A 12480-nucleotide genomic window follows, 5' to 3' on the forward strand; every position below is an offset into this window, starting at 1 on the left:
TAGAATTATGCATTATTTTTTAAATAATTTTTTTCCCAGATGGATATAGATTGGTATTCCTTATATCTGCTCTTGTTGGTGATATTATAGTTTTAATGAAATACATTTTTCATGAATTTCAAGAAACCTTTGAGAAATGGGTTTGTTTAAAGATGTAATGATAATCATATATTTCTTTCTCTGCAGTCACCAAAACTGTTAAAGCAAAAATGTGGGTACTTTCAGCATTTGCCAGTCAAATAACATCAAGGTGAAATTGAGTTGATAAGGATTTTTCACAGGGTTGACAGAAAAAACATAACCCTCACCCCGTTGATACTCTCTAACCTCCAGGAGAGCAACATTTTAGTTTGATCACTTATTTATCCCAGGTAACTACCACAGTTCATAACACATGGAGGTCAGTAAATGATGTTAAACAAATTAAGAAAGCATTGAGGTAGAGGCTTTCTGAGCTCTGGGTGCATTTGTTAAGACTCTCTCATCCTGAGAGAACAATTCTGAGAAAGAGGATATAATTAAAATGTATTACCCACATTTCTTTAAGAGGCCATCAGGGTTAATCTTGTGTCTTACACTTCTTCATCTTTTTCCTCTAAGATTCCATGTCTCTAAGGTCATCCACCTATATCCAGACCATCATCCTTGGAGGGCTGTATAATCTCTTTTTTTCCCCCATACACAAACATCAACTCTGCTCTCTTGAACCCATGAAAATTCATCAGCAGGATCCTCTATATTCTCAGTTTCTTCTCTGTGTGTTTGTAGTAATGTGTGGCAAAACTGAAAACTTGTCTGTGTCCCAAGTACACTGCATCTACTGCAGTACTTGGTAGAGGTAGTTGTATTTTCTCCATACTCTGTCCCACAGGACTTGGAAGCAAATGTATAGATCACTTATCTTTATAAATATGCATATTAGAGGCTCACGAATTTTGCAAATAAAAATACAATTACACCTTGAATCAGGGTGAAATAGCAATTATCGGGGGAACCCACCCCAAATATTTCAAAGTAGGTTCTTTCTATTTTCCATAAGTGTTGGCTGGCTGAGGAATAAAGAGAAAGAGTACAAAGGGAAGAATTTTACAGCTGGGCCTCCGGGGGTGACATCACATATCGGTAGGGCTGTGATGCCCACCTGAGCCACAAAACCAGCAAGTTTTCATTAAGGATTTCAAAAGGGGAGGGAGTGTAAGAACAGGGAGTAGTTCACAAAGATCACATACTTCAAAGGACAAAAAGGAGAACAAAGATCACAAGGCAAAGGGCAAACCCAGAATTATTGATGAGGGTCTATGTTCAGCGGTGCATGTATTGTCTTGATAAGCATCTTAAATAACAGAAAACAGGGTTTGAGAGCAGAGAACAAGTCTGACCTCAAATTTACCAGGGTGGGATTTTTTCCCCACCCAAATAAGCCTGAGGGTACTGCAGGAGACCAGGGTGTATTTCAGTCCTTATCTCAACCACATAAGACAGACACTCCCAGAGTGGCCATTTACAGACCTCCCCCAGGAATGCATTTCTTCCCCAGGGTATTAATTATTAATATTCCTTGCTAGGAAAAGAATTTAGTGATGTCTTCCCTACTTGCACATCCATTTATAAGCTCTCTGCAAGAGGAAAAATATGGCTCTATTTTGCCCAACCCTGCAGGCAGTCAGACCTTATGGTTGTTTTCCTTTCTTCCCCAAAATCGCTATTTTTCTGTTCTTTTTCAAGGTGCACTGATTTCATATTGTTCAAACACACATGTTTTAAAATCAATTTATACAGTTAACACAATTATAGTGGTCCTGAGTTGACATACATCCTCAGCTTACAAAGATAATGGGATTAAGAGATTAAAGTAAGACAGGCATAAGAAATTATAAGAGTATTATTTGGGAACTGATAAATGTCCATGAAATCTTCACAATTTATATTCTTCTGCCATGGCTCCAGCTGGTCCCTCTGTTTGGGGTCCCTGACTTCCTGCAACAACAATATTAAGAAGAATCATGTATATACAGTCTTCTCATGCCATCACCAAATGTCAGCCTAGTACACAAGACCTTGCTGAGTAATTCAGAGCAACTTGTTTCTGTTTAAGTACTCCTTATTTCATTTACTGATAGCACTGCTTTGTAACACTTATGTCATAACAGCAGCCGTCTGAGGGTTATGTTATACTGTGATATCATACATCACTGCCAATTACAAATAATATGGATATAGCAACACCAAGGTCAGGTAGATGACCTTTCTTTCATTGCTATTTCTAGATCTCATCTCTTTTCCATCATTGCAACTTTGAAGAGTCTTTAAAAAAGCCATACTTCTTCACTATTATTGTTTATTGGAGTAATTTCTTCCTGCTTAGCCACTACTTGGGAATTTTGACAGACTTTATCACTTTGGTCACTGTCTTCTCCCTTTATTCATCAGGTTTGATGACTTCAACATCCTTATAAATGATTCATCCAATCCATGGCCTCCCAATTCCCTCATTACTTCCAACATTTGGATTTGAAAAGCCAACATTATTTTATTTTATCCTAACCTTTTTCATGGTAACCCCTAAGACATTATCATTACCAGCAATTGAATTGCCTCCAATTTTTAAAATCAAAGCATTAAACTTCATGTCTTCTCTAGTCTAACTTTTATTAAATAATCAAAGAATGAATTTTCTTAAAAACATATATATATTTTTCTGGTTGGAGTCAGAGAGATATAACCAAACAAGAGTCAGAAAGAATAGATATGTAGAAGAGATAAATCGCCCTCAAAACAGATTTTTCCTTAAAGCCTACAAAAAGGTATGCAGCCTTACTAATACCTTGATTGTAACCTAGCAAGACCCTAAGCAGAGGAACTATCTGAGCCATACTATTACCTGGAATTCTATCTGTAGAATAGTGAGATAATAAATTTGTGTTATTTTCTGCTTCTAAGTTTGTGATAATATGATATGATAGCAGTACAATAATACAGAAGATAAATGGATAATACAACCTTAACATGTCCTGAAATTCATGATATTCTAAACCCTTACACCCTGATCTTTTCCTAATTTTTCCTAACTTACTAAATGACATCACTATTCACATAGTTGCTTAGGCCAATATTATCAGAGTTATTTCTAGATTATACACTTTCCTTCAAACCCAATATTCCACACTTCATTGGATTTTTTTTTTTCAGCTGTACCCTGCAACTGACCTCTTCTCTCCATCTCCATTGATCTTTGCCTTGTCTAATGCATGTCTTCTCTAATCAGGACTCCCGAAATAGCCACCACTCTTGCTTTTCTAACAGTTTTCTATCCATAGAACAGCCAGAGTGATAAAGTTTTGAAAATTTTAATCACATAATGCTGTTTCTTCATTTAAAGTTGCAATGACTTCCCATCACATGTAGAATAAAGTTCAAAATCCAAATCTCTTTACAATGTGTTTTTTCTCTGCCTTCTTCGTATCATCTCCTTCCACTCTCCTCTTTTCTGAGTGTGAACCACATTAACATTTGTTGGCTCTTTTCATACACAAAATCCATTGCTGCTTCAGATCTTTACATGGTTGATCTCTTTTGCCTTGAACATGTTTTCTCTAGGTCATTTAGTACCTTGCTTCTTAACATTCTTAAAGTCATTCCTCAAATATCACTTTATCAGAGAGCTTCTCCCTGATTATCTCCCATAAAAGTCAGACACACTACTTGGTGTCTCCCTACTTGTTATTTATCATTTTTCAAAGCACTCTCACTTCTTACATTTTATTGACATGTGTCTACTTTGTTTATATCTCACTAGATAGAAGCTCCATGAGGACAGTTCCTTTGACTACCTTCAATATTGCTGTTATTGTGCTACTAAAACTGTCCCTGTACCCTGTTAGATTCTCAAAAGTGAAAGAGAAGCCTGGGCAACATAGCAAAACCCCATCTCTGCTAAAACTACAAAAAAATTAGCCAGGAGTGGTGGTGTGCACCTGTAGTCCCAGTTAGGAAGCTGAAGTGGAAACCCCTGGGCCAGGGAAGTCGTGGCTGCAGTGAGCTGTGATTGCGCCACTGTACTCCAGCCTGGGTGATGAGAGTGAGATCTTGTCTCTGGGGTGGGGGTGAAGAAAGCACTGAGCACATATACAATTTTTTGCTTACTTTAGGTATCTTGAGAAGATTTAATTTATAAGTGTTTGATGGCAATGTGGGAAGTTAAGTGTTCTGAAGGAAAAAGTCAAACATGAAAGATAAAGCTCTCATGACATCATGAGGCCATTTCCTAAATAGTCATATCATAATACTTCTGATTAAAACATCAACTAATAATTAGAAGCAGAAGAAACTTGGAAATCTTAGCCATCAGCCTCTTCTTATTGGTATCTGAAACCATCTCCTATCTCTGTCTCAGCTTAGAAAATGATTTTTCATATCAAATTCTAAGACTTGTGCTTCACATCTCAGATATTTAGATTTGCTAAAAGGTGTTTCTTCTTTGCAATTATTTATAAGCAATGATTACATGGAACTCAGGAGTTTTCAGGGGGCAGGCTATGGTGAGGGCTAAGATTCTTTCATTTTAGTATCTATTAACGTCTTTTGGGCTTTGTAATTGTATGATGGGTTGTCATACTGAAGAGAGAATCCTGTTCCTTACTCTTCCTACTTCATAACCTTAAGTTTCGAGTTCAAGTGTCTCATTTCATTTTTCCTTAATTACCCTTTGGCCTCATGGGACAAGACTAACCTTCTGGCAGCACTAATATTCATTTAGGTGACATAACTGGGGGAAAAATGTTGCTCTGATGACGACAGTGGAGACTTCATATTGATGCTCAATTCTTTATTTTCACCTCATTGGTATAAATGTTATGTTTGCATGGGGTTTTTCTACAATTTCTTTCTAAGATTATTTCTCCCTAAAGCTCAACAGTTTTGGAATTTTTCATTCTCATTCAAAAATGGAAGCGATTTTACATAAAAGTCTTCTGGAAGCAGTGTTGGAATTTGTATTTTGGGTAGTAGAAGCAGTAGTTACGAGGGTAGTGGTGTCTTTTGTGGTGGTGGTGGCACCTGCTGCAGTTGTTCATATTTGGGGTGCAGGAGTAGGGAGGGTAGGATCAGCTGGAGAATTTACCAGGAAAAATGGAGGTCCAGGTGGATAGGGTCTTTGTTGGGAAGGAGGCTATGGATAACCTGGGCCATCAGGATGGAGTGGTGGACCTTAGGGTTGAGGAGGGGGTGGTGGAAATATCCCTGGACCATAGGGTTGGGGAAGAGGTGGTGGAATTCTCCCTGGGCCATAGGGTGGAGGAGGAGGTGGTGGAACAAATCCTGAGCCAAAAGGTGGAGGAGGTGCCGGTGGTCCAGGTGGATATGGTCCCCTGGGGCCTCTATGACTCTCACCAGGCTGTGGAAAAAAGAAGTAAATAATTTTAATTCACCTATTTCACAGTTAAATATAAGGGTGAATGCTTTCTATGGTAGGCAGAACTCTAAGATGGCCCCAAGATTCCTACTCCCTGCTGGCACATGCTGGCCTGACCTTATCAGGTGAGCCCTTTTAAAAAAGGTTCTGCAATGTCAGAGACAGAAGAAATCAGAGAGATTTGAGGCTGCAGCAAATGCTTTTCTCTGTGCTTTGAATCAAGATGCCATGTTGTGGGGAGGGCCACGTGGAGGTACATTGTAGACCTGCTATAGGAGCTGAGAGTGTCCTCTGGCTCACAAGCAGCAGGAAAGTAGGGGCTTCAGTACAATAACCAAGGGACTGAATCCCACCAATAACCATATAAGCTTTAAAAAGGACGCTGAGCTGCAGAAAAATAAATACAGCAGTGGACACACCTTTTCAGCCTTGTGAGACTCTGAACAGAGAAGCCAACTAGCCAAATTCAGAGTTATGGCCAAAGAAACTGAGATATGTATGAGTTTTTAATGCTACTATTTGGTGGTAGTTTGTTATGCAGCAATAGAAAATCATTACATTGTATCTAAGTCACATAGTCTGAAAGTCTATTATCAAAGAAAAAAAGTTTCTCTTTTGCTTTCTGATTACCTAGGCTGTCTATGAAAGCAGGGATAGTATTGACTAAAAATATATATATATATTTATATAATGAGCAAAAATCTTACCCTTTGCCTATAGTCGAATCTGTCATTTAAATAAATTGTAAGTGGAAATAAATGCCCTTCCAGGATGAGAAAAATGTCTTTTTATATCTAATTCAAGAGTTCAGGGCTGTTCAGACTTTGAACACTAATAAATTGTGAAAAACATCATGAGCACCTACTTTGTGCAATGAGCTAATGTAGGAGTTGTGGTGGGGAGCCAGGGTTACAAACAGATCTTCTATGAATCTACAGGCCAAGGAGTTACAATACAAGGCAGGATAAATATGATTTAAAGGGAAGTGAAATGAGTGGAATGAGTCTGTGGGGTTTCATGCGAGGGTTTGAGTTCCGCTTTTGGCACATAGAGGTTGCGTGAGTGTGGGATACTTTTTGAGTCTCTTTTTCTTGTCAGAAAAATGATGTTAATAAAAGGACCCACCTCCTCTGGTTATAGTCAGATTTTTGTTGTGAAATATTACCTGTAAAATGTTTAGAGCAATGATTGGCTCAAGTATGGTATACATAGAGCACAATTTTTAGGAATAAAAATAACTGAGGCTGGGCATGGTGACTCATGCCTGTAATCCCAGCACTTTGGGAAGCTGAGGTGGGTGGATTGCTTGAGGCCAGCAGTTCAAGGTCAACCTGGACAATGTAGCAAGATTCTGTCTCCATTTTAAAAAATTAAGATACAAAAGCTGGAAAGTAGTGCAAGGAACAAATATATTAGGTAGTTAAAGCGATCAGTTCTGGATAGGAAAATGATGAAGGATTTTTCTAGTGAGAAGAAGTCATTTGAAAAGAGGCTTAAAGAATATAAAATAAGGAGGAAACATGCCAAATAGACTGAAAATACACAAATGCTCTTGGGTAAGAATGAAGTTCCACTCTACTGATGGCAAGAAGTCCAGGTTGCTTAGAGCAGATGCTTTTTTTGGACACAAAACTACATTTACTTCCTGTGGTCCTCAGTCCCTTCACCTATTTGGCCATTATCCTTGCTAATCCTAAACTTTAGTATTACGGTAAAGCATCCCTGTCCTGGATTCCTAATTCCAGGTTCTTAACAACGCTAGAGGATATCACAAGCACTGTACCATCAGAGTTAGCGTCCTTCAGCACTGCCTGAAATCCTTTTTTGAGTATCTTATCTTAGATTATCTCTTCCCACTTCCCCAGAAGCCTGTAATTTTCCAAGTTGATGCCAGTTTTATCAACATTCTCCACCTCATCCTGAGCTCTCATCTACCCCCACCAAAGTGGCTTTTCTCCTGCTTCACCAAGATATTTCAGGCAATTAGAAATGAACTTCCCTGATTTACTGGCCACACAACCATGGAGTCATTGATAGCTAGGAATTTTCTCTTTCTTTAGAAGTGTCTTCTCAGGGACTTGGCTCTGTCAGTCTTCCCTTTACTTCTTGTAGCTATAATATTGCAATTTGTTTTCTGAGGAAAATGAGACAGTTAAATGACAGGAATTATAAACTGACTCATTTTCTTCAGAAAACAACTACCATTTATGTTCAACTCACCCCTCTCCCCCACAATCCTACTGGTTTTGCATCTCCCTTCCTGAATTCTAATTCTAACCACTTCTTATCATTTCTCTTACTTCCACTCTAACCTAAGACATTTGTTTTTACCCAAGTTACTGTAACGACACCTTGATTTGACTGTTTGATTCTACTCTTACCCTTTCACCTAAAATATACAGAAAGTTTAAATAGATCATTTGCAAAAGAAATATCAAGTTTTATTATTTCCCTGCTTATAAAAGGTTCAGTATCAACCACTGGTACTCTTGTTGTCGCTGACTTTCTTGTCATGTCTTTCCTGCAAAGCGAAGCTCTATGAAAGGGTATTCTAGATTTGCCAACTCTACTTCTCAATTCCCATTTGCTCTTCAACCTGGCTTCTGTTCTTAATGTGCTAGTAAAAGTTTTATTAGGATCACTAATACAACAAACGAAAAATGCCAAGGCACTTCTGTAGAACTGGCCTCATGTTTGTCTTTTCTAGCTATTGACATTCTGTGGTATTATGCAGGGCATTTGACCCAAGTGCTGCCTAACCAAAGACTAGTTAGGATATATGGAAGTTCAGGACTTGATTTTTAATTGTCAAGAAAACAAATCCTTAGTGTGGGAAAATACTCCATTCACTTTTATTGTCGAAACAAGTAAAAAATTAGCTGAAACTATCTTTGCCTCCTAAAGATATCCTGATATTGATCTTAATATTAAGTAATGAAAAATCTTTGTGGTAAATATACCCAATCACGTTGATTGGCTCCCTTTCCACAACTTTCTAAAGGTAATAAACTCAGAAAAATGATGAAAATACTTTGTTAAGAAGAAACACTACTCTCAAAGGGCTATAATTGACACTAATCTCCTACATTACTTTGTTTAGGAACAGTACATCTAAGACATGGATACTTTGAACCTAAATTTATTTGTATTTTAATGGGACTAATAGTAGTTAGACTTGCTTTATTTGTGTGTGTGTGTACATATACACACACATGTAAATGACATGCTACCCTTCACATAATTATCAATCATCATGAATCTCATATAATTAAGTTGGGAGAAAGGTTTATATCTACTTATACTGCTTATGTTATCAGAGAACTATCTTTTTCTTTTTTCTTTTTCTTGTTTTTTTGAGATAGAGCCTCACTCTGTCACCCAGGCTGGAGTGCAGTGGCTCGCTTGGCTCCCTGCAACTTCTGCCTCCCGGGTTCAAGCGATTCTCCTGCCTTAGCCTCTGGAGTAGCTGGAATTACAGGTGCATGTCACCACACCTGGCTAATTTTTTTATTTTAGTAGAGACAGTATTTCACCATGTTGGCCAGGCTGGCCTTGAACCCCTAACCTCAAGTTACCGCCCGGCTCGGCCTCCCAAGGTTCTGGGATTGCAGGCATGAGCCACTGCGCCCGGCCCAGAAAGTTATCTTTTTCAAATTAATCTTATAAAAAAATTTTGTATAACAAAAGCCTGATACTTTGAAATTATAAAATGTTTTTCTTTTGTATTCTGAGGGCATAAAAATATTGAAAATCAGCTTTATAATCAAGCCATTAAGATATCGCCTTAAAATATGTCAATATATTTTATTGGTTTATTAAAAATTATGTCAACATATAATGCTCTCAGTAATTTAGCAGAGGTCAGACTACCTCAGTAACCTGAGAATTTCCTGCTTTTGTTCCTTTTTGAAAATAGATGAAAGAGGAATTATTTTATGATTCATGTTTCACAATGATATAATTTTATGTTGCTTGATTTGTGGAAGTCATAATGTAAAAAAAAAAAGCTTCATATTTTTTCCATTTGATATAGTAGATTTTATAGTACTTCGGTGGAAATTACTCTGGAATTAATCTTCTTTTTCTGTCCCTAGAGTTAATCTAACACTACTTTGAAATCAAGTATGATTCTACTACTTTGAAATATGTGTGTTTTAAAAACATTTTTGTAATTTTGTATGATATTTAGTATCTCATTTGTCTTTAACCTGGTTTTGTATACAAAGTAGTTGTTTATATATAAATGCTTAGCATTCTCTCAAAATTTAGCATGCGAAGATACTTGTAGATCCTTGGTAAAATGCATCTTTCCCATTACGTGATACTCTTATTGAGGCTTGGATGAGGTCTTTACTACATTTTTAATAAGTGAGTTAGGTGACTCTGGTGTAAATAATCCATAAACTACATGCTGGGAAAAACAGTTTTATTTTAATTATTTATTTTTATAGAGTTTTACCTACTGTGTAACTGACTAGATGCAGTCTGATATTACAGACTTGAGCTGTCCAGTATGGCAGCCATCAGACATGTGTGTCTATTTAAATTAGATTTTAAATTTAAAATTTAAGACCTAAACAGTGTTTCATCAATGGTTATTAACCATTGATGACAAGGTAACATCATTAATGTAAAAAGAAATCTGAAGTAATAGTTAATGAGAAAAGTATAAAGATGTGTGACCGTGATTAATGACACTTACTGTGAAACACGCTGCAAGAGCCCAAAGGCCTAAGATCCAAGTCAGTGATTTCATCCTTTCAGTTGCCTCTGAAAGTAAGCACAATAGGTGATCAGTATGATTTTTTTTTTAATTAAAAAGTAGTATTTAAAATGTCTCAACATTTGGATATAATGTAATACAAATATCCTACTATAGCATTTTTAGGGAATTTGCCTAACATTATTTTGAATTCAGAGTTACTGTGGGGCAATATTAGTAGGCTTATAAAATTTGACTTCAAAATAGTGGAAGTAGTTTTTATTTTTGACTTGTAAACTGATCCTCGGGATAATGCAAAAGAGTTGTTCATAAATTGTTCTGAGCAATAGAAGTTTTTATAATTAAGGTTTTTCCCTTAGAAGTAACGACTTTAAAATGTATACTTATTTATATTTGAACATTTTGATATTTTTAAAATAGTTAGATGGGTTTGAGATATTAACATTTTAACTAGATCTTATGTTACAAATTTAATTTCTTGGAACAGCTTAAAAATAAGAAAAAAAAAAAAAAGGAATCACCCTGTTGGATATAGTCTAAGAGAAGAGTCACATAATCTATTTCCTAGTTTTAATAACATTCTACCAAATTAATTTAGTCTGTGATGAGTGGTCTCAAAGTGTTTCCAAAAATCCATATATCAGAGACTAAGGCAGAGAACATGGAGATGTCCAGGTATTCTACTCTCAATTGGTTCAAATTTTACAATATAGTTCAAATACATGATAGCTTGAGTTCTGGGAAAGCAACTCCATGCACCATTGAGCAAACTGGCTTCCTGATAGTCAGCTCTGCACATAGGTTGAGTGTGTGGTCTGAGCAATGCAAGTCTTGAAAGAATTCTATGGACAAAATTTCACTGAATATTCAATTATATATATGTGGGTGTGGCTATTCCTTCAACTATTACTTTTCCTATGATCCATTCTTAAAAGAAGTTTGAAAAACAAAAGAAAAACCAATAATAAAAATATTCTGTAGAACAATTTTCTCTTTTAGAGTACACCTGAGAGTATTCTATCCTTATGAAATTTCAAGAACTTTAAGGTACATCAGGAGGAAAAGCCAATTGTGTACTTGGATGGACTGATTGGCCCAAATGCCCAACATGAATGTTTTACTCTGACCTGTAAAAACCAGAATTTTTCAAAATTTAATGCATGTAATGACTTATAGTTTCATGTCACCTGCTTATGTTTTTGCTGATAATGAATGTTCTATGAAAAGCCCATAAAATGCTATCTTTGAAAATGATATCTTTGAGAAAAATGTTAATATTCAAAGTAAAAATTATTAAGTTTATATTTCCAAGTACCTACCTTTGTGTGAGGATCCGTCTCACAGTTGATTAATCTGGTGGTCAAAATGACTCTTGCCAGTTGAAAGATGGCAAAGAAAGGTGAAAAGGGACAAGAAATCTTAGCTCTTATATATTGTAATGGATTTCTGTTGGCAATATGAGAAAGGCTGTTCGGAAATAAAATAACTTCCGAGTTGATGCTCTTCAAACAAAGATAGGAAAGTTGTCCTTGCCAATTTGGCAGTCTTTTTCCGGATTTTTTTTCATTCCTGAAAAGCATTGACATGTTTGACATTTGCTGTTTCCTGAGGAAACAGATAAAACAAATCATAATATCCTATCATCTCAGAAAAACAATCTGGGCCTGTGGTGCACCATTTCCTCTTTATTTCAAAGGAAAAGCTGGCACAAGCTTTTTCTATTCCAAGTAATTTAATGGGCCGTCTTTTGTTATTTGTTAGTCTCATCATATTTTCTATTTTATTTCAAAGGCCTACATATGTGCGAAATACAAATATTTTTGAATTCTAACATGATCAGGAGAACATATAGGAACAAAAATGATCATTGAAATTAAAATTACCTAATTAAATAAGTGTTGCCAAATACTGCATGTACACACATACACCCAGGTACGATGCAGGGCCAGTAATGTAAAGAATATCTAAAATATTGCTTGACTGTTTGGATCACTGTGCTATATGTTGTGAGTTTCTTGTTTCTATTTTTTAGTTGGAATAATGACATTGTATTTTTGTTTTGTGCTTGAAAGTTTGTATGTATCTTATCCCATGTATGGTTTTTCACAGTTGTCTTCATTGAGTAGATGTTTCTGAAGGATGATGAAAATGAGTGCTGCTATTAGGATTTGGATCTAAGTTTCAAAAAAGCAGGAAAGAAAAATCTAGTGGTAGAAGAGGGATAATAGTCAGAAGGTTCATGCAGTTTCTCAATCTTAACTATATTTCAATTCTTTGTGATTATTTTAAGGTAGTAGACTATTTACAAGACCTTATATATGCATTTTTTAGGAAGTTCCCTTTTGCC

The 12480-nt window shown here is 36.2% G+C and overlaps 1 protein-coding gene across 1 annotated transcript; it reads right to left on the minus strand.

Moving 5' to 3' along the window:
• Positions 1-4814: 4814 nt before the first annotated feature.
• SMR3B (submaxillary gland androgen regulated protein 3B) lies at positions 4815-11534 on the minus strand. Its single transcript, XM_033214517.1, has 3 exons — positions 11453-11534; positions 10113-10180; positions 4815-5392 (listed from the first exon to the last, which is right to left on the minus strand). The coding sequence occupies exons 2-3, from the start codon at positions 10164-10166 to the stop codon at positions 5207-5209; spliced, it is 240 nt and encodes a 79-aa protein (XP_033070408.1). The 5' UTR covers positions 10167-10180; positions 11453-11534; the 3' UTR covers positions 4815-5206.
• Positions 11535-12480: the final 946 nt, after the last annotated feature.

This window comes from Trachypithecus francoisi, unplaced genomic scaffold (assembly GCF_009764315.1).
Source record: "Trachypithecus francoisi isolate TF-2019V2 unplaced genomic scaffold, Tfra_2.0 Lachesis_group1, whole genome shotgun sequence".
Taxonomy (NCBI): domain Eukaryota; kingdom Metazoa; phylum Chordata; class Mammalia; order Primates; family Cercopithecidae; genus Trachypithecus; species Trachypithecus francoisi.

Bases quoted from the DNA above. Each gene is read 5' to 3' on its own strand.
- SMR3B (XM_033214517.1), bottom strand. From the start codon at position 10,166: ATGAAATCACTGACTTGGATCTTAGGCCTTTGGGCTCTTGCAGCGTGT. The intron at 5,393-10,112 runs GTAAGTGTCATT...TTTTTTCCACAG, and splicing joins CTCTTGCAGCGTGTTTCACA to CCTGGTGAGAGTCATAGAGG.